Source organism: Equus caballus, chromosome 19, assembly GCF_041296265.1.
Source record: "Equus caballus isolate H_3958 breed thoroughbred chromosome 19, TB-T2T, whole genome shotgun sequence".
Lineage (NCBI taxonomy): Eukaryota > Metazoa > Chordata > Mammalia > Perissodactyla > Equidae > Equus > Equus caballus.
The window spans coordinates 36,259,354-36,282,720 of NC_091702.1; the positions used below are offsets into that span (position 1 = coordinate 36,259,354).

The 23,367-nt window shown below is 39.2% G+C and overlaps 1 protein-coding gene across 13 annotated transcripts in view; it reads left to right on the plus strand.

The window, feature by feature from the left end:
* LPP (LIM domain containing preferred translocation partner in lipoma) overlaps positions 1 to 23,367 on the plus strand; it is a 637,546-nt gene that overhangs the window by 203,379 nt on the left and 410,800 nt on the right. For all 13 annotated transcript variants that reach the window (XM_023623171.2, XM_023623168.2, XM_023623172.2 and 10 more), the window contains one exon: positions 17,409 to 17,610. In XM_023623171.2, coding sequence (XP_023478939.1) covers positions 17,418 to 17,610 — 193 coding nt within the window. In that variant the 5' untranslated portion in view covers positions 17,409 to 17,417. The remainder of the gene's footprint in view (positions 1 to 17,408; positions 17,611 to 23,367) is intronic.

Genomic DNA, 23,367 nt, shown 5'->3' on the forward strand with positions numbered 1-23,367 from the left:
TCAGGCTGTGGTGAGAAATATCAAGATAATAGTTCTCATTATCTTTTGAATTTCGAAGGCATTTTTTTTCTCCTAGAGTGATAATACTGTAGGTTGAAACTTCTTAGGTTCTAAAGTAAATGTCCACAGCCAAAGTTTACCTTTGTATTAAGTTAATGCTTAATATAGCACTGAAATTATTTTGTGACTTCATGAGGAAAGGACTATTTCTACAGAAGCAAAGACACACTTTGATGTCCTGTACTCTGTTGAATAGTTGTATTTAGAAAAGAAGTTTAATTCAAACTCCAGCACATCAAAGCATTTGTAGGATTCTTAAAGCGATTGCTCTCTTAGAGAGGAAATTGAACATTGTTATTTTCATTTACTTATTTATAATATATAAAAATATTAAAATAACCTCAGAGTTGGTCTTCCCTCAATGACACAAAATGTTGTATAGGAATGGTTACTACCTCTCAAGTCTGGAGACCTAGATTCTAGTCTTAATTCTACCTATGGCTTGATCTGTGGGCCTTAAAAACGTCGGTTCACACGCCTGAGCCTCATTTTTCCGCCTTTAATAATGGAGGAATTGCGCAACTTAGATCTGGAAGGCACCTAAAAATTGTTCCCCTCTTTTTTTAATCATATAAGTGAGATTGCAACATTATATCAAGTCAGAACACTTACAGGGAAAAATATCACCCATAATTTCATCACCTCAATGCACGTACAATTTAACATTTTTGTGTATTCACTTCCAATCTTTAGCTGTTGCCATAAATTACCTATAGTGCTTGGTGTCACTTGGCATCATACATTAAGCATTTTCTTTATTACTGCATATTCTTGAATAATTGCAATTTTAATATCTGTGTAATATTTCATTGAGTAGTTATACCACATCATAATTAATTATTCCATTATTTTTATATATTGCTGTGATTAACATTTTTATGCATGAAATATAGCTTGGTCCCTCAAAAATCTTACACATGATGTCAGAATTTTGAGATATCAGGGTCAGAAGGGAACATTTTACGGTTATTCAAATCCTCTGATGACTTGTGTTCTAAGAGAGATGTTTCTGGGACTCTGCAGCAGGAATGTGTGAGTGAGTCAGTATCTCCCCAGTTGTGCCAGGATTAGATACGTTGTTTTTTTGGTGTTAGCATTTCTTTGGTTATTGCAAGGTTCAACATGTCTCCTCATGTCTGATTTCCAGTTATATTTTATATATGGCATTTGTAAAGGAATACTTTACGATCTTTGGGAACCTATTCACAGCAAAACAAAGCGTAAATATTTTAATGAGAAGTGTGCTTGGCTTGTATAAAGGGGTTCTAGAATTTTCTGAGTCATATTATGGAGACTTTGAATAAATTGAAAGGCATACCTTATTACTAAATGGAAATATAAAGGTTAAGTAGTTATTTTCTTCTACATCTCATGTAATCTCAGCACAACTTTCAAGGTAATTATTCTTGATTCTTAACAAAAATGTCTAAATTGCCCTGATAATAAACAGGCAAATTAGCTGAGAGAAACTTGAAAAACAAGAGTTATAAAGAACAGAGACCAGCCTGGACAGATGCTAAAGCACATCATAGGCAACCCTAATTGAAATGGTGAAGTGTTGGAGCTGGAATAGATGGAGAATTTTACTGTGACATAACCCACTCAGAATCAGAGCAACTGCATGTGGCATTGAACATGTAATAGATGGACCACTTCAAAACATTCTGAAAAGGAAAGATTATTCTAATGGCATTGGGATAATTGGTAGGCATTAATGAAAAACATATATCATGAGCATATATCAAAATAGACCCTGATATGAATTAGAGATCATGTTAAAAAATTGCAGAAGACCTAAGAAAAAAAAATAGATTTATTATATCTGTAGTAATTGGAAACAATAACTTTTTGTAGTTTAGAACTGGGGTTTGCAACATTTTTCAGTAAAGGACCAAGGAGTAAATATTTAGACTTCGAGGGCCAGATGGTCTCTCTGACATCCATTCAACTCTGCCATTGTGGCACCAAAACAGCTATAGATAAGCTGTACATCTAATCAATAAGTAGAGAATATGTCTGTTTATAAGAAGAAACATGACATTGTCTCATTTTCCCCACACATCCATTTCCAAAGCGAATTTTATGAATCTTTTAACTTCTTGCCAAACTGCGTGAAAAGTAATGTCTCTTTGCTCTTTTAATTTGCGTGTCCCTGACTACTGTTGAAGTTGTGTGTGTGTGAGTGTGTATTTTATTTTTATTTATTTATTTATTTATGTAGTTAGTTAGTTATGCTATACTTGTTTGCCATTGAGGCCTCCTCTTCCATGAATTGTAGGTAGGGTTAATTTATCTCACTTATTTGATCTCCTTGTCACCAGATGTCCCAAGGCTCTGGAGACCTCTGTGGTATCTCCAGCCCATTGCAGACCAACGAGGTACCATTGTGCTACATGAACTATAACTCTTCCTGTGACTTAGCTCCCAAGGACCTGGGAATTGATTTTCCGGTCACATCTTACCTGTGCGCTAGGATCACTCTGCCTCTCTCAGCCTTGAGTGGTTTTGGCTGTGCTGACCTACTTCTTAGGCTGCCTCCAGCTCCTTTAGAGTTAACTATCGCCTGAATGTTACCCGAGCCTGCCTATGCCCTTTGGGTCCTGAAACCCAGTTGTGGGCAGAATCTGCCTTATCATTTCCATCCATCCAGGTGAGCAGACCTAGAGCTGAGCCTCTCTTCCTCCAGTCGCACTACTTTAAAGAACTGTCAGCATTACGTTTCACTCCTAAGTGATGGTAATCCTGTTTTCCAACAGATATGACTGAGAAAGTAGTGAGGTCACTTCATAGAGCCACCCAAAATTCTTCGAGGGCACGTATTATGAGATTATTCTAATTACTGAGGTGGAAATATCATTTTCTTGGTCCACTGTCTCCATGATCTTGGTGTGCTGCAGTCACTAAGGCTGCTCCTGCCCCTCCCTGCGATCTTTCCATTGTTGTGTATGCTACAGGAACTGAGACAATTATGACAGAGCTGAGCTGGTTTCTCTTCTCTTTTGGACATCGTTGTTTTTCACAATTCTGATCACCCTTTCTTCCCCCAGAATATAAAATTGTAAAATTACTGCTATATTTATATTTCCTTTTGTTACCTGGGCTTGAGAAGTACCATTCTTAGTTTTCCTTAGAAATTCCTTTATTAACAATCCTTCTTCTTATATATATCATCTGCTGTTTATGAAACGCTTTTGTGTTCAGTATATCACTTGATCCCCATAAGCAAACCTCACTTACCTATGAAGTAAGCCAAGGGGAAATGTTGTCACCATTTTATAGATGAGGAAATTAAGGCCTAGCAGGGTCTGCAAGGCCCTGACCTGAGGTCACCCTTGGAGCTGGTATCAGAACTGCCATTAGATGTATGACCTTGTCTCTCTTGATATTTTTCTTCTTGTCCACGAAACTGCTTCTGTTTTATGAGTTTCAGGGATTTTCTTGTCTGAGACATGAAGAAATGAGTGACTTCTCTTGAGAGATGTAAGCATTATTGCATTTGCCTAATATTTCTTTCTCTTGTTATTGGTCTGAGTACTTTCAGAGAAGACAGTACATGTGCATACTCCCCTTTTCTTCAGACAGTGAGGTAGACATTTTCAAAGAAGACAGAGACCCTGAGGAAACTGTTTGTTCTCTGGTATTCTTAAGAACCACTGCAGCCACGATTTTGGATTTTTCTCCCTGAGGCTTTCCAACTGTAGGCTGCCGCAACACATAACATTTAGGGGTCACCAATTCCTGTTCCTATTTTAACTATATGAGGTTTCTGTGTTATGTGACCTTTGTGTTCTGACCTTCAGATTTAGGGAACTGGAAATTTAGGAAGTTTTGTTAGGACTTGAATCCAAGTAAATTCCCTCATGATTACAAAGACTCATAGAGTTGTGGAATGTTCGAGTTTAAAGGGACTTTCATCCACCTTAGCCTCCTTGATTAGAAAACGTGGCCAGTTAGTGATAGAGCCAAGGCAGAATGCTGAGATTAGATTAGGTTTCCCAACGGCTCGCTCCATGTCGCTTAGTACTTCCGCTGTTGTAGCAGGCCTCTTCCCGTCAGACGGGGGCTCTGAGAGGGGATCACTGTGTCTGCTCTGTGCATGGCTCTGCTCCCCATGGATGATGAGAGCACTTAGCATAGCACTCAGGATTTGTTTGCACAATGAATGATTTGAACCTGTCTCTTGTTGATAATATGTCATTATTGTTATTGGCAAACGAAATTTTAAGGATATCGAGGGGGATTTAGTTAGGGTTTACTATGGCAAACAAACCTCTCTAGATATTTTAAGCAGAAAAGATTTAATACAGGGTGTTAAGTGCTTCGAAATAAATGGAAGGATTGTACAGAGCAGGCTCATGGCTGAGGTCCCGCTAACGAATTCCGGAACCACGCAAAGTCACTACCTTTTCCACAGTCGGGACGGCAGAGACGCATGAGGCTGTCATAGAACTGTTGAGTTCAATACAGCACAGGACTTGTGAACCAGAGATTCAGAAGCTGCAATAAGGAAGGTGGTAATTGGACCCTCAGACATGGAGTCCAGCCCCCACACCCTGCCGCAGCTGCTTCTTGACAACCACAAGACTGAAAACGGAATATGGGAATGTGGATGCGGAAAAATCCCTGTCTCCATGACTGCGCTTCCAGCAGAGAACAAGCCAAAGCAGCGAAAAATGGCCTCTGTCTTAACTTTTGTCTTCCAAATCTCAAGCCGGTACATATATTTTGGCAGAATCTCTTTTGTAATCAAACCCTACCTGTAAGGCAGCCTCTGCAATATGTCAAGTTTGAGTGCTGACCCACCATATCCAACAGAGTAAGGGTTATGATTTTCATATTTTGGGCATATCTTCCATAGGCGCTTTGTGTAGTAGATACTAAATTCAGGATAGATAATGATTATGTTCTATTATATCTATTTGTCAGTGTAATTATTTGTGCAACAGAAGGGAATGTGACAGTTTTACTTTAGGAAATCCCTAAGGGGAATTCCTATTTATCAGAAAAAATGCCATAAGGAGGGAAGATCCTGAGCTGAGAGAGTATTCTAAACTTTTGGTTTCAAACATCTTGGAAAGTACTACAGGAGACATACAGTATTATGATATAACATTGCTTACCATGTCTGGGGGAAGTTCCATCTTTGGCAAGGGTTGTCAACTTTCCATCTTGAGGCTTCCCTACCCCACACCCCCCATTGCGAAATACACATTTAGAATTTGCAATGGAAATCAATATAAAATGGTTTTAAAAAATAGATTAAATAGACATGACGCCTATGGGCCTGCATTGAATTCTTTTGACTTCGTCTCCCTTAACTCTCATGAAACTCCTACTTAGAAATGTAAAACAATTATAAGTAATCCCCTCCACCTTTACTCTTGTACCCTAGTGAATAACACATTTTATTTATTTATTTTTGTTCACTCCCTTATTTTTCCTTTTCCAAATTAAGAATCAGACAAACCTGTCGTCCTTCTATTTGAACCCAAGTAGACATGACAAAATTGCTAATATTATTGATGAGGGTACGGGACAGGAGTAGGCAATGGTGAAGACATAACTGAAATAAATAATTTGATTTTCTTAGATGATATTCTTTGCTTCAGGAGAAAGAGGCTGAGTGAGTGGGGTAGTTGATACTAGCTTCTTCTAGATTTCTGCAGTATCTTGCATTCATCTACTCCTGCAGAATCGTCCCAGTACATTCTTCCCTTCTTTACTGAGAAGCACTTGCTTCTGAAGCAGGGATGCCCCCAAAGCTTCATTTACTTCCCACTGCTAATTGCTCTGCCCTCTTAGCAAGTTCAGTAATAAACTCAGAGAATGGGAGGTCTTTGTCCATATGGACCTTTGGAAGAAGACCCTGTCATATACAGAATTTTCTTGGACTCTGACTAAAACCCCATTATCACAATGTTATAAGTAAAGTGACGATATATGTAAGATATCATTTTAACTGGGACACTTTTGAGAGTGAAAAGGGGCACTGTTAATAATTAGACTGAAACAGCAGGCATAAATTGGATGTATGGTCACCTTAATTATAAGGAACTGCAGAGACAGTTTTTGAAATGTGAACTAACATGATTCAAAAGCAGAGCTTAACTCTTTGTATTCCCAAATCTTTAAGTTTGCCTTCTCTTTTATATAATAATCACTTGCTGAGCACTGATGATGAGACAATCTCTGTAACGGGCACTCGGAGAATAAAGGAAGACACCATCTTTGTTCTTTATTTACTTACAATCACTGTTGTAATATTTAGAGCAGTGGATTTTCATCCTGGCTCACTGCATAGCCCTCATAGGAAGGCTAGGAAAGTAATGCATTTTATACTTCTCCCCCACTGAAGTATATTATTCCCAAGGATGAGGATGAAGATTTAAATAAAGTCCAAAGAACTCTTTTGTTTTTAAAGGTATGCTTTTCTTTGGTGAGATAGATTGGTCCTCCGCTAACATCTGTTGCCAATCTTCCTCTTTTTGTTTCCTCCCCAAAGCCCCAGTACATAGTTGTATATCCTAGTGGTAAGTCATTCTAGTTCTTCTGTGTGGGATGCTGCCACAGCATGGCTTGATGAGCGGAGTGTAGGTCCGCGCCCAGGATCCAATCTGGTGAATCCCGGGCCGCTGAAGTGGAGCGCGTGAACTTAACCACTCGACCATTGGCCAGCCTCCCAACAACTCTTTTATCTCAATTCATCTACTTTCTTGGGTATTTCTTAAAGATTTGGCATGAGGAAGCAATTTTTTGCTAAGGAAAAGTTTGAAAACTACTAGTTTGAGATTTTAAATTTTATATTATTGTTCTAAAGCTGTAAGGCTAGTTGGAAAAGGGAGAAATGGACTTTTTAAACTTGAAACAAGGAAAAAATAAACAGAATAGGAAACTAAAAAATTATTTTAAGTATCTGGAGGGCTGCCACGTCTAAGAGGGCTTACACAGCAAAGGACAAACAAAAGGCAAAGGATGGACCTATAGGTGGTTCTTTGGGAATACAGGTTTCAGCCACGTGTAACTTTCTAGCAGTTGGAACTTTTCTGCCATGGAAAGGGCTGCCTTGGGAGGTAATGAGTTCCCAGTCATTGGATATGTACAAGCAAGCTCACAGATGGTGGCTATGTTTCAACTTCAGCTCCACGTTAGAAGAAATATCTACATTAACAACTTCATGCTTCTTGGATATTAAACTTCTATATCGGTGAATGTTCTGTCATTAACTATTACTTTACAAACATCTAAAGAGTGTGTGTGTGTGTTATTTCCCCAGAATAATAGCCAAATTAGTACATTCTTCATGCATTATGTTGTCTTTTTTTGCGTGGTGGTTAATAATTGATAAAAATGCAGAAGGCACAACACCAACCCTCTCATCGAGAGAAATTTAAAAGGGAATAACATCCACTCACGTCATTCTGAAACTGATCCGAAACTGCCTGGCTCATTTTTACTCTGCTGCCATTGGTCAACGCTTCCACAGATTTTTGTCTCTGTTTCAAAATTTTGAAATAAAAGTGGAACAACTTCCAACATGACTTAGGAAAAGGTCACCAGTTGAAAATGGTTTCAATTGTTTTGGTATTAAATGTGAAATTGCAAAACTAGTCTCTCTTACATAATTTGAATTTATAACACATTCTAATGAGAAGCCTATCTGTTTTTCATACCATTTCAAATGCTGAGAAATTTCTCCAGGCTCTTGGGATTGGTGTTAAACAAAATTATTATTTCAGAGCATATAATGCATGAAGTAGAGTCTTTCAGTTTTCTAAAACTGTATCTTATGGTTCTTGAAAGTTGACAATTTGTACCTCTCCTCCCCCTCCTTTATTTTTCCAATATCTAAGCATTTTTATTTAATTTAGCAATCTCCTTATATTTTAATCTTAGAATGAAATAAATTTTCTGCTTTACAGAAATTTAAGATGAAAATTAAATACTAGAGAAACAAAGATTAAATTGGAAACTTTATAATAATAATATTGTGTAAATTCAATAATATTAATTCAAATTATAGTGTCCAAACTCTATGCATAAGCTCTAAGCTAGTTTACAACCAGCGATTCTGACAATATACAAACAGCACAGTTGACAGGTGACAGTTTTGTGAACAATATAATGTTCAGAAGGCTGAAGTGTAACAGTTAACTCTATATCTTGTTGCTATGATTACTCTTAGCAGGTTATGAATAACCTGAATAAACATTAGTTCACAGGGTCACATGTGGTATTGTCAGATGTAAATATAGCCTGAGATTTGTCAGTAGTGGACTCATATTCACTGAAGACAAAATTAAATATTTCTACTTTTTCAAGTTATATCTAAAATAGAATGTTTTCCTATTATTCTATTTACTTTTATTGGAATATCAAAGTTAATTTGAAATAAAGGAAAAATAAACAAAATTGTTAAAAAAATTAAAACATCTCTCAAATGCTAGTAAAATTCTGTGGCCTGACTAATGGGCACAACAGACTTGTAAACAGATAACTAAAACACTGTGTTTGTGTGTTTTCGTACAAGTTTGAACAGGCTGTCACTGGAATGCAGAAAAGTGAGCAGCAATTAACTTGTGGACCTACCCACTTAGCAGTGGGTTTGGAATGAGAAGATACCACCAAAGAGATTGCTAGGCCTCATTAGAGATTACATTGGTGATTTTTCCCATCATCACTTTTTCATCCTAGTGGAAGGGCAAGATATAAACCAGGACTTTTAAAACTCTTATGAGTTGGGCACTCAGAATCTTGTCTTTATAAATCCAGATTTCCACTTTTAGAAGTAGATTTATCGAGCTCAAAGGGCTCAAGGTATTATTTGCCCCTTTCTCTCAGTCTTGTAGAGAAAAAGTCTGTTCTTAGAATCAGAGAGTTAGAAGAAGCCTCCTTCAGAGCACATTTTATGCAAGCACAGCACACTCCACAAACGAGCTATACCATTACAGAACATAAAACGTTGTGGCAAGAGGAGATTTTGGTGATCATCTTCTTAATGCTTATTATTTTAGAGCTGGAGAAATTGAGGTCCAGAGAGGGTAAATATTTTCTTGATCACTTAGCCAAGTAGAAACATTGCTATTAAACGTGACCTAGAGTGCAAGTTTGGGGTCACATGACTTCTGTGCTAATTTTCAATGGCGTGGGTGCTGACTCTTTTGGAAGACAAATTCTTTACTCTTTTGTCCATTCCAGTGCCTTTTACCCCCTCTTTCTAGTTATCATCCAACAGTCCATAGCATTATTAGCTTGTTTTGTGAAACTTTTCCACCAGAAATGCGTTTTGGAAGCAGAACAACTGGGTTTGAATCCAGTCTCTGATATGTACTAGCTGCTGCATTACCCTGGAGAAGTCACTTCAGCTTCTCTAAATCTTGGTTTTTGAATATTCACATTAGAAGGAACAGATGAGTTCCGAAGATTTCTCCCAGCTGGGACTCTTGATGACCTCTTCGCCACTGAATAGCCTGTCCTGGCTGTTGTCAGCCCATGACTGATGGGAGTTGCGGCAAATAAAGACCAGTCAATTAGTAATGGATTTGGTTCCATTCTCTCCTTTGCCTTCTCCTGCGAGTCCTGGTCTCTTAGGGCTGTTGTTTCCCTATCAGGGTGGATTGTTCCCTTTTCATGTGACATTCTGAATCTGAAGTGAAAGTGCATTGTGGGGCTAGGTCTCTATTCTGCCTCACTTCTTTATCAGAGACCAATGTTTATTTATCTGGACTGATGCTTCTCTCCCATGCTGCTTCTTCATCTACTTGGGATCTACAACGGCATTTGAGTTTTTCTTGCCACCAACAGTGTCACCATTAATAAGGATTACACCTTTACCATTGATTTGTATTCATACTAACTCTGTGCAAGGCAGGTTGACATTTAATGTGTTGATTCCTAGCCTACCTCCTTTCACTCTACACTCCCTGGTCAGTGGAACTCATAGGAATTAAGACAGTTTTGTAAGAAACCTCAGCTTACTCAATTTGCAGACTTGGAGGAGGAATCAGGAGCATGAGAGTTGGAGGGACTGGTTGCAGACATCTAATCTTTGGTTTACAGAGGCGAGAGACTTGGAGGTTCAAGGAGGTCAAGGGACTAAAGTCATAGAGCCAATTAGTGACTGAGCTAGAAATTATACCAAGTCCACTACATCTAAGTCCAGTGCTTTTTCCACTATTTCCAACTGACTCTCAGATGGCCTATATAAAGGTTTGGCATTTCTGTAGAGTGTTCTCGTCACCCCTTCCGAGTAATGCCAGCTGTCCATGCAGAGAGTGGGGCACTTAGCCAGTGCTGGGCCAAAGCTGCCTGTAAAGAGAAGTTGAGTGAATACATTGACATTTTCAGCCCCTGGTAGATCCTGCTCTGGCCTTCCGGCTCTCATCTGACCCGATGCTTCAGAGGAAGAGTGATTGCATTTGCTGTTCAGCTAACAATTGTGTGTAATTTTCAGCCTGCCTTATTCTTTAACGTTCTCTTCCCACGCTTCCATCACATGCCACAGCATATCTGCTTCGTAATTACACTGGTAGGGACTTACCTACATCGTTTGGAAAAGGTTTGCCTAAAGTACTTATTTACTTGTGCATAATAAATCTTGATTGATACCTTGGTAATCTGTGAGATCAATCTAAGATTCCCTCCCACAACGGTGAAGATTGAAGAGTCAGGGAAACGGGTGATAAGAAAAAGAAGAAAACAAAAAAGAGAGCTGAGCTTCCTCACTGATGAGCTAAGAGGAGAATTATAGATGATTCGGAATCTCCATGGCTGACTTTTGTTTGCTTTTGGCTAGTTCTAGAGTCCGGATCTTGCATAGAATCGTAAGAGTTTGTGAAGAGTTGTCATTAGCAGTCATCTAATCCAATCACCTCATTTTCAGAGGAGGACACTGCGGTCCCTGAGAGAGCAAAGGTTGCACTATGAGCTCATGGCATAGCTAAGACTGGAAACTGGGTCTGAATTCAGGAGATCCATCCAGTATCCTCCAGCTGAATACCAAGATGTAGAAAAAGCTGATCAGCAGTAGCCTGGAAGGTGAAGCACGTTGTGCCATTTTAATAGATCATTAAGAAAGCAGTTTTGAAATTCTAGGATGGTGGTGACTTTTACATAAAGAGGAAAGATAGTGAAAAACCTCCAAAGTTATAGGAAAGTGTTATTTAAATCTTAATTGCTTGTTTAAATGAAGAAAATGTGGCTAAGGGACATGAATCCTAAACTTTAGTTTGCCATCAACTACATCTGATAAGTTACACAGCACCTCAATGTCTTTATTCTTCTACCACTAAAATAGTGATGTTAGTAATCTGTCTCTTCCTTCAGTATCATTCATTTATTCAGCAAACATTGACCAAGAGCCAGGCCTTGGGTTAATTGCCAAGGGAGATTAGGGACTAATGCAATGTGATTTAAAGATTATTATAAATGCTGTTGGTCAATTCTTCTCAACCCTTGAATCAGAATATGTACATAAAGAGTCCCAGATGAGTCTAGTGTGCAGACAGTTTTGAAAACCAATTCTGTAAGCTTACAGCACTTGGTGTTAGATAATACCGTGCAATGATTGGTTGATTGTTTTTAAATTTGGTGATCTATGTAAATGTTTAAAGAAGAGTACAATGTTGATTTTAGAATAGAAAAACAACTTGAGCAAACACTAGTTAGTTCTGTTTTTATGGATGACAGTGACTTGTCATTCACGTGGTCTCTTTAGAGAGGCTTAGTAGCTTTTTTTAGTGTTAAATGTCACTTTCCCTGTAGCTCTGTTTTCCCACCTGCAGAGGAAGGTCTTAGTCATCATAGGAACTTTGTAGTTATTTGAGTTATGTTGTGCCTTGATTAGTTTGGTCAGACTTTTGACTTCTTCAGTTTGTGATCCTGCGGCTCATGATGGTTAGGTCTGATGGAACACAATAGAGAAGATCCAGGAGCTAGGAATGGAGATACGAATAAAATCTGCTGTTTCAAAGTGATGATTTCCTTTGGACTGTGGTATTTTCCTTTTGCCTCCAACCAGAGAAGTGGTTCCGTGGTGAAGACCATGGATTTGGGGTCAAAGACCTTTGTCTAAGCTTCAGCTTTGCTATTTGTTAACTGTGTATCCTTGAGTAAGTTATTTAACTCTTACAGTCTTACCATCTTGATCTGCTAAATGTGGAGAATGATAATCCTACCTCATATAATAGTCAGAATATGTAGCCATTAGAAAATAGCTTGGCATATGGTAAGTCCTTAATAGACGCTTGCTATTTATTGTCAGCCTGTGGCTTTCTTGTACCCACTTAACAGCTAGAAGAAGAGGACAGAAGATCAAGAAAGAGGGTGTAAGTGAAACCTCTTAGGTTCTTAATTGCTTTGCATTTGACGACAGTTCCTGAAAGACCAGTGCTTAGGGAGCCCCAGCTCTCTAATTCCCTTCATTAGTAGGCATTTTGCTTAGACGAGGGCCGTTTCTCTTGTTTGCCTCTCTTCTGATGGTGTTTGTGTATCTTCAGAGCCTCTGTGGGGATCTTCCCTTTCACTTCTTGCTTTCGTGATCGTTGTAACCTTAGAGTGAAACCGATCTAGAACCAGAGGAAGTAAGAGCAGAGTAAGTTTTGGTCCAGCAAAACCAACTCTCTTCACTGATTATCTTTGTGTTTACATTGGTCTCTCTGAGAAGCTGAGAAACCCCAACTGACATGTTCTAGTTCATCTGTTCACTACACTTGTGAGGTTTCCTCAAACCCGTTTATCAAAATGAAGGGCTGTAATTAAGATCTCAGAGAAGGAAAGCACTGTAGAGTATTAGAGCTGACTGGGACTTTACAGACATTCCTTCTGCAAACGAGTATTCTCTCTGGTTAAAGGTCACACTGGCAAAGTTGAGACTAGAACTTGGGCTACAGGGACTCTGTGTCTATGTGTTGTATTTATTGCCTTCCTTGGATCTATCCTGCATGGATTAATTTTTCTTACATAGAGTTTTCACTCCTGTCAGATTACTGGTCAAAGATAAAAGTTCTAGTCCTTATTTCTCTATATAAGTTCTTTAAAAAGCAAAGCTTACTTTATCTTTGAAACCTTTTCCCTAAGTATTTTCCCTGAGTCCCTCATTTCAGTACAAGTGGTCTGCTCCTGTCCCACAGAAATTTCTTGCTTCTTCCTTGAGCTCACCGTGTTTCCAGCCATCATGCTTATTGCTCCCTTTATCCTTCACAGCCACCCAGCTTTCAAAGTCTTTGTTAAGGCCTACCCCTGCCAAGCCTGTGCTAGCTCCTGTGATGTACTCCAGGTTTTTTTTGTATGCTTTGTGTTGCTCTCTCTCTCTTTTCACAGATACAGATATATCTGCCAACAGGTAGGTTTCAAGCTCCTTGAGTACAAGATGAGAATCTGATTCATCTGGAGCTCCCCTGCTAGGCAAATCAATTTATTCATTCATTAAACTAACAGATATTTTTATTGAGTGCCTATTATGTATTAGGCCCTGGGATTAGAGAATAATTACTTCCACTCTCAAAGCTTCAAGAGTTTAGTTTGGGATACAGACAAGCAGAGAGGCAGAGTGACACATGATGAGTGTAAGGATGGCAGTACTCCAGGTGCTGTGGAAGTGTACTAAAGGGTATGCAACTTGAACTGGAGGATAGAGAACACGAATTATGTCTTTAAGGGCTAGAAGGAAGTGATAGTCAGCATCTAAATCATGCAGAGTAGATGAGAGATCATTTTTAGTTGAGAGGTAACTTGGTTGAAAGGGGGCGGAGATAAAACCTAGAGGAAATGGATGAAATTTCAGCAGAATATAAATGCTGAAAAATAACCTCAAAACAAGCATAAAACTACTACATTTATCATAGAAGTTATTGGAAATATGATTAGGATCTATTATTAAAGTATCATATCTATATGACTTTACACTGAATTCTGATAAACTTTTAAAGGTCAGGTAATTCCAATCTCGTTATTAAACTAATCCAAACAGTAGAAAAGGATACAGAACCCTCATATCAAAACCTAATAATGATAAGTAAAACAAGTAGGGAAAAAACATTACAGAATGATCAGTCTTATGATTACATGTACAAAAATTCTATATAAAATAGCATATTTAATTCATCAATATATCAAACAAAACACTACAATTGTGACTGAGTGGGATTCTTTTTAGAAATGCAAAGATGGTTCAATATCTGGAAATCTGTCAACATGATTCATTACATTGCTAAATTAAGGAAGGGAAAAAGAGATGATTATATCAATGGATGCTAAGGAGGGAGATATAGAGATTCTAGAAAGGGATGAGTAGCCAAAGAGATCAGCATTCATTCATTCACTCCTTCATGCATAACACAGTTTTCAAAGGGTTCCTAGCCAAGCATTGTGCTGGTATAGTGAGACCACTCAGGAGCTTCCAGCTTATTGGGGGAGACAAGCAGGTGAATAAATAGCTTCCGTGTGGACTGTTATAAGTATGAAACAAGTACTAAAAGAGCCCAGAATTAAGCTACTCTTTTTTTGGGGGAGTTAGGGAAATGTTCACAGCATCAGAGACATTTGAGCTGGGTCAAGATAAAAAAAATAGGACTTGATGGAAAATGAAGGGAGGGAAATGGCATTGTAGATTGTGGGCACAGCATGAGCAAGGGTTTGGGTCATGAAAATTCATTACAAATCCTGAGAATGGTGTCACTGAGCCACTGTTAACATACAGAAGAATGGTATGAGAGGATGCTGTTAAGGTCATCTGCAAACTGGCACTCTCAGGAAGTAGAGCTAGAAGTCTCTCCATGGGAAAGGCAGTGTTAGGGTAATAGATGGTGCTGAAGACAACTGAAAAGATGATGGAGTCAATGATTTGCATATCGATGCTTAAGTTTTTGTTTTTCATACTCTCCCAGAACTTGCCTGTTCCTTTATATCTATGGCATATCTGAAAAGGTCAGGATTCCACAGTTAATTGGCAATGTGAGATTGCTCTGGAAATGTGGCTCTTTGGTTTAGAAATCACTGCATCCTACATTAACTCATTTTTTAAAGTTTCTGCTTTGGAATAACGTTTGATTTACAGAAAAGTTGCAAGGATAATATTAACCCATTTTTTAAAATGTACAAATAACATTTATACTACAAATGTGCACAGTGCATTAGAATTTTCAAACCTTTATTTTATCCTACTTGTTCCCCACTTAGACTCGCTTCGGTTATGTTGAAAGCAGAACAGACCCTTTTATCCCCTTTTAGTAGAAGACTGAGACTCAATTAAAAAAAAAAAAAAAAAAGCACGAAACCAAAATTAGTGTTTCTCAACCCTGAGAGATGGGCTTGGTTTTGGTATTAAAAAAAAATCTTCTCAAATGATTCTCATGTACAGCCAAGTTTAAGAACCATGAGTAAACCAGACATTCATGGTTGTTTTTCTGTATTGGTTTTGTGCTGGGCCTTATCATGGTGGTTTAGGGATGTGTAGATATCTCCCTGCCCTTTCAAGGAACTCACAGTTTATCAGGTGGATATGTACATAGCATGTGCACAAGGTATAGTGGGGAAAGAGGAAAAGAAGGGGCCTGCAACCATAGTGAAAAGCCAATGTCACTACTGGCTTCAGTGACAGAAACCTCATGGTTCCCAATTCAGAGTCCTCTTCATTGATTCATGTCATCCTCTCTTATAGAGAAAACTACACCTCTAACAATTTTCCTCCTCTCTCTTTGCATAGCGCTTTACTGTATATAAAGCACTCTAATGTTATTGTCTCGTTGGTTGTCATAAAAACTCTGTGAGTTAAAGAGGACAGGGCTTTGATCTTAATTTTGAGGGACTGGAGGTACCTGAGGACCAGACGGGGAGAGGGGGCTGCTCAAGGTCGTGTCACTCATACTGGTGTGGCCTGATACTAATACTCAGGCAACACTGTGCCGGGGCCCTACCCCTTCCCCTCCAACTCTTCATTGTCATGGCACGTGCTAAGGTTTTTATTTTTTCCTGCATTTCCAGTCTTCTTTGTCTCTAAAGACATCTGGAGATAATCATGTAGCTCTCTCAATTAATTCAGTTCAATTAATAAATTACTGGGTGGATTTGGGGCTGGGAGCGGGTGCAGGGTGCCTTCCGGGCCTCCCCGTGCTGGAGAGCTCTTGCAATCAGGCTTGGAGAGCCCTCCTCAGCAGCAGTCTGTGAGGCTCAGCCCCAGCCTGCAGGCTGCCTGGAGTGGTGATTGGCTTACCTTGACACGCTAGACATCCTTTTGCTTTCCTCACATAGTGTATTGTAATCTGATGAGAACCGCACCTGGGCTGGGCTGGTTTGTCCCCCTCCCAGTTAAGTTTTGCGTAAAGGTCCAATATCCTATCAGTTCAGCATAGCTCCTAATGCTGCATTTCTTTGACATGTGGGGCTGACCTGTGCATTACAGGTGTTGAATATTCTAGTCCCTGGCTACTAAGTGCCAGTAATTGTCCCGCATTGTGCAAACAAATGTCCCCATTCCCCCAATTTGCAAGTGCCCCTTGGTGGGGGCATAGCTTCTCCAACCAGAGGGATGGTTTTCAAGTGTCCTGACATTCACTTATAATGTCCTGGTTTCAAGAGTAAACTTTTGGTGGTTCCTTGATGCCTACCGACTAAATTCAAACTCCTCAAGCTTGCATGCAAAGCTGTTTGGGTTTTGGTTCCATCCCACGTTTTAGTTCTTTGCTAGCTACTTTTCCTTGTTCCCCCTCCAGCCACGCTAAACATAAATTGCCTGTGCAATTTTGCTACATTGTTAAGGCCTGACCTCTACTCAGCACTCCAGGCCCAGTCTGAAGGTCAACTCATTAACAAGGTCTTCCTTCTGCTCCCAGCAAGAGGTGAACTTGTCTTTTTCTGCATCCCAGCAACACTTTTTTTTTTTACCTCAGTTAGATAATATCACCTCATTTAGGTAAGTTACCACCGTTTAATTGGTGTGGTAATCATTTTAATAAATTATTAATGAAATTGAAGATTTTTTCCAACTTTGCTGGTATAAGATTCTCCTACCATATGAACTTCTTCAGGTTAGGGAGCATCTCTTATTTATATTTATTTCCTGAATGGTGCTGGGCACTAAAATAGATAAGTGTTGAAAGAGGTAGTCAAGATTGGTTTAAGGAGTGTTTAATTTTTCTCCTTCTCCAGTTAAGGTAAGCTTTCCTCACTGTCCTCTGCCTCCTTCTTCTTTCTGCCTTCTTCCATCTTTTCTCTTTCTTCTTTCTTCTTCTCAGGCAGCTTCATCAAGTCTTCATTAAGTATGGATTAAGATGAAATAATAATGAAGTGAGGTATGTCGCCTCCATTTTCATGCTTCTGTAAAAACAATTGTGTTAATTTCTTTTCAATTCCAGATTCCAACCATGTCTCACCCATCTTGGCTGCCACCGAAAAGCACTGGTGAGCCCTTTGGCCATGTGCCTGCACGGATGGAGACCACCCATTCCTTTGGGACCCCCAGCATTTCAGTGTCCACACAACAGCCGCCCAAGAAGTTTGCACCAGTGGTTGCTCCAAAGCCCAAGTACAACCCCTACAAGCAATCTGGAGGTGAAGGTCAGTGTGGGGACATCAGGGTTGGGTGCCCAAAGTGGGACAGTTCAATATAATAAAAGTGGCTTACAGCACAATGTTGTGTCAGAAAAAGCTAGCTCAAGAATTCATAATGTGGTTATCACAGTTTATAGACTATCAAAGATTAAAGAAACCTAGAAACCATCTAGGCCACCCCTTCTCGTAGGGATAAAGAGATTGAGACCTTTTAGGGGTTATATGGCTATGTTTATACTGTGAGTTAGAGGTGGAGCCAAAACTAGAACCCTCGTCCCTTCATTCATAGCTCAGTGCCCTTCTACTGCATCATCCTCCATCTCCTTCCATTGTCTTCTAGAGATATGTCTACCACCCAGTTTTCCCTCCCTATTGCCCTTGGTCAAGTGCCCCAAAATGCTGCCAAGCAGTGATCTGAAGGGAAACCCATACAAAGTGAACCTAATAAGGCACTTGGAATCGTTTTGCCTTCTCTGGCTATTTTTCCTTCTGTAGGCTGCTGTAGGGTAAAATGGTCTAGAGAGTTCTGTGAGGTCTGCTTTTGTGGAAGCTCACAGACAAATTTGAGTGAAGCCTAGTGTTAGGCATTTTGGATAGCAGTCCATTCAGTTTACATCAAGTGGAGTTTGAAGATCTGCATGAGCTCAGCATCGCAGGTGTGTAAGGACGTGCCCACTCACACAGTAAACCCATAGGCAGCGTGAAGAGCACTGTGCTTTTTGTTGAAGAAGTCTATATTTTTACCAATCAATGTCAGCAGCTCATCCAAATCCATGAACACTAATGCATAACTAGCAAACAGAAAAACGTTAGGCTTCCGGGAGCTGAGAGAAAAGGGGCAGTGAAAGGAGATTCAGCACCCCTTTTTTTAATTTCTCCCTCATGTCTGCCTCCTCCCCATCCTGCTTTTAAAAAAAAATCATGTTACCCTCTCCACGATATTTCTAATTGCTTCTTGCATGACATTAGTGTGTTCGTTTAGACAATATTGCATGAGACTCTTTCACATTCTCTGACACAGTTCAGTTTTTCTCGTTTCCTCCTAGTCCTCTCACTGCCCCCAGTACACACTTTACTGGTCTATTGGTACTTTAATTAGTATCTAATGACTTCTGAAGTCAGAAGCCTAGACCAGTTGTCTAGCTTATGTAAGGTGGCTGGCTGCTTAGGCAGGTGATAGGGAGGTCAGGCATCAGCATGCACACCTGAGCTGTGGCTGTGGATCTTTGGGTATCCTTTCTCCAGAAAGGGCAAGAGCAAGACCATTAGAAAGCTGCTCTGGAAAAATAATAAATGACATCCTTGGTGGTCTCCTAATCTCCACGGCAGTGTCTGGAGTTTTATTGGCCTTGAAGGAGACTACATCATTGCTGTTAATCAAGGACTTAGTGGAACTGGTTTTCCTTGGCTCATCATTCTTTAGTGGTTGCAGGATTTGGGAATGGGATTTGGAAGAGAATCCCTCTTTCTAAGGACAGGAGGAATCATGTGTTGGCTTTCTCGATGTTTCCCATTGTCTGCTTACTAGGTGGATTGTTATTTTCTCTCCTAACTTTAGGGGAGAGATAAAACGGACTCCCCTACAATATGAAGGGAGTAAGACGGGTTCCCTGCTAGAGTAGGAGGCAAACATGTGAGGAAGGCTTAGGAAGTATGACAGTCGATGCACACCCAAGGGTTAGCATGGGGGCAGGTCCTGTGTTAAGTAGGCTAGTAGGTGATGTGTATGAAAGGAAGGAGAGAAGCATGTAATGGTCTCTTCAGACCCCTTCACTTCAAATGCTATGAATTATGTGCATTGGCCCCTTGGGTGCCTCTCCTTACGTTGAGATGCCCCATTCTCTTCACTGCACTGTGTGATGTTTGCCCACTGTCTGTCTTGTTCTCTAGGGACACAGACATAATCTCTACTACTCTGCAGCTCAAACTCTTTGTTCTTTCTCAACATGCCATCCCACACCCTTTTGTCACCTGTCAAAATCCTTCTTATATCACCTTCTCCAGAATATCTAGGCATGGCCTAGATCAGAAGTGATCACTCCCTTCCCTGGGTTGCCACATACATCTTATTCTGACTATCAAATTTCTGCGTCTTTTGTTATTCCTCCTGCTCTTCCTCTGTCATGTATTGGACATGTACTCTATATAAGGCACTATGTTTTTTCATTATCATTTTACTGTCTTCTCATATAGCCCTATGAAACAAGTGGTTTTTTACATAAAGAAATGGAAGCTCAGAGAGGAGAGGTGACATTCTCAATGGTTTTGTGGCCAATGGTTTCCACACTGAGGCTGTTGTCCTTACCCAGCATGCTCTACTGCCTGTCCTTCTATTCATGGCATATGTGGCACTCAGGCCCCATATGATGATGATACTTCCCTACTTCCTTGTAAGAATGTAAGCTTTGTTTCCGCATTTAAGCAACAAGACATGGTTTCTCGCTCGTCCTTATGTTCCTCTTGGCTCTTATTACGTGACTGTGTTTTTAGTAGGAATGATTGTGTATGGTCAAATGTATGTCTGTATGTTCTTATGTATATATATATTTGGATGGATGGCGGATGGCTGGATGGGTGAGTGCACTGCTCAGTAATTCTTCTCTTGCAATAAACAGTTTGGAATATGGCATCCTCATTTGAAGCAATTCAGTCTCATTTAATTTCTGAAGTCTTGATTCTTTCTTGCAATTCTGCCAATCTCTCTCTCTTTTTTAATGTAACCTTTTTTGAATATGTGAAAGAAGAAATTTCCCTTGCATACATACATTTTAAAGACAAATATGGGGAAAAGTTCGTGGATATTCAGACTTCTTGTTTAAATGAAGCTGCATCTCTTCATCTGCTATATATTATGACACGATACTTGTTAGAAGTGTAAGATTTGCTTTACTTTGTATTTAATTTACATGTTAGTACATTCTCTGGTATTCTAAACATTTTTATAATTCATGTCATTTTTTGTTTAAATTTTTATACATTTTTAAAATTTATATCTATTTCCTTTTTCTCTTTTTGTACATTTAGAATGTTCTATACCATTAGTGAAATCCCCAGATAATAGGTAACACAGTTTTTATTTGCAGCATGAGTTGGTGATGCCAGAGTCCTGTGCCTCAGCTCACCCTCTTCTTTGCTTTCAGCCCACACTATCCCTCAATTTCTAGTCCATAAAGTCTTTTCATTCATAACTTAATTCAGAGCCTGACCTCCAAGAACCTTGGCTGCGAAGACAGAAAGTTGGAACTAATAGAAATCACACAGTCCACCTTTTTCTGGTATAAATGTGAGAACTGTAGTGTGGAGAGTGTAAGTTATTTGCTTAGATATGTGTGGCCTGCTGAGGGCCGAGTTGGCACTGGACCTCAGGTACCCTCTGTCTGAGTCCAGGGTTTGTCCAGGACCTTGTATTGTATTCTACTGAGGACTCTTTTTCACTGTGCCATAACCTCTTTATGCGTCTCGTATGATTTTTATCACAATGTGCCTTAGACTAGATTTACTTGCATAAGAGCCTATCTCCTTCAATGGACTCAGAACTTTTGGAGCAGGGCCTGTCTGACTCACGCCTTTACTCCCAACAGCAGCCAGCAGGATACCTGACACATGATAGATATTCCGTGTCATATTTGAGGTAGTAGTTAAACCACAGCAATATAAACCTGCTTATCCAGGCGCAGGTTCTAGCTTCTCAACTACTTATTACGCTTTATGGTTCTGCAACTCAACCTACGTGTTTGAATTCTTTTACCCTCCCATACCCATTCCTTGAGCTTTTAAGCCCAGGAGTTGTTTAACCACTGTTCCCTCGAAGTTACTGATTACATTTCTCACCTTGGTATTATGTCTGTATTCTCTGGGGTGTGCTTTCTCATTTTTTAATTCTGACTGTGAAAATGGAAAAGTACTCACATGTTTTCCACATCAACTTATGTTTATGTGATACCATGTGTTATAATTTTCTTTTATAAGGTATTTTTCTAATAACCCTTCTCTAAAGGGCTTTGGCACACTTAAAAGTGAGGTGTGCTTTTTCCCCAGTTAGCTCTTTCGGCCTTAGGCTCCTTTTATTCTGCTAACATTGTTCTTATATTTTTTACTGATTGTTTTTTTAAGAACTTGTGTTTCCGCACCTGTCTTGGAATACCCCTACATTTCCAAATGGCTTTTTGTGTCCTGTACTATATGCTTAAGAGCTCGTATATATTTTTTTATTAAGTTTTGTCTTTGAATTTTACCATGTTAAGTGTCTATATCATTTTTAGTGGAATGATTCTTGTATGTTCACTTGGTTTTGTCCCATCACCTTCTATTCTCGACTGATGAGGGCAACAAGATGATGTGATTTTTCTTCTGGTCTTTAAAGTACTAGCCAGTAGTGTTCTTTAACCTATAATCTGAGTCCCCTCTCTGCTTCAAATTTGCAGAAAACCACAAAGCCTTAGACTTTGATGGCAGACAGAGTATAAATCTTTCTTTTTCTGTTCTTGGTAGATACCAAAGTAAGTGAGCTTTCCTACTTTACTAATACAGTATTTTCTTGAGATGGTTTTGAAATTTTCCTGTTATTACAACTCTGGGAATTGGAAACGTTCTCTATCTCTTAATAGTTTGGCTGAATGAAATTTAATAATATTTCTAATGCATTATTACAAGAGATTATCATACAGAATGATTTGTAAAGTTTGCAAGTTTGTAAAGTTGGAGTTGTCTTGTGGCTTAGAATTGACTTTTTCCAATCTCTGAAGTTTCTCTTAAAACCATTTTTTATGTAAGATTTTTGAAAAAGTGAATCCATAGGGTACAAATTCAAGGTGACCTTTTTGGTGGAATCTCTTTATATTTGTACAATCCTTTATAGTTTATCCAGCACTACCATATTCATTGTCATTTAATTCTCGAAAGAGGATTCTTACTGTAGCTGTGTGAATTAGGTAGAACAGATGTTATTGCCATTTTACTGGATGGTAAATTACCAGAAGTGAAATAACTTATTCAGTAATCATGTAGCTAGCAAAATAGTAGAACTAGGCTCTGCTCTTCATATCTAGGGCTCTTGCTGATTTTAAAGGGTTCTGTTTATTGGAGAATGGGCTAAACAGCCTTTTCTGTTCTAACTCCATTGTTTTATTATTTCGTGGTTCTTCTTTAAAATTAATTTCAAAATGATTACTCTTTTCACAAATATTCCTACATATATTACCTTATACACTTCTATGTAATATAAATAAGGCCTCTGTTATCAAACTTTGCCTGTCTTGCTTCACTCTGACTTGTAAAGTCATATCAGAATGGGTGAAATGAATTCTATTCAGTGACAGTCCTAAACCTGGAAATTTTTTATTAGATCTCTTTGTGCTTTCTGCTACCCTGAGGTTATTAATCCATTCCATGGAGAGGGACTAGTTATAGGTGATTGCTAATGTGGGGTAGACCTAGTAACTAGAACCAAATACCATCGTAAACAATGGAGTCTCCCATGATGGAGATGACAGCCAAGCTTCTTTCCTTTCTGCTGGCATGCTAGAGCCATTCTTCATGCCTTTATCACAAAGTCTCTGAGCAGCAGAACTGGAAAAGAGTTTGAAGGTTCTCTAGTCCAGTTCTTTCATTTGTCAGATGTGAAAACTTGAGTCTGAGAGGGAAGAGAATGGATTCCTGAGGTTAATCAAGAGTTTTGGGCTGAACTGGGTTCAGAACCCGGGTTTCCTAATTGTGCTCATTCCACTGCATCTCCACCGTCTTGGATTGGAAGAGGCAAGATTG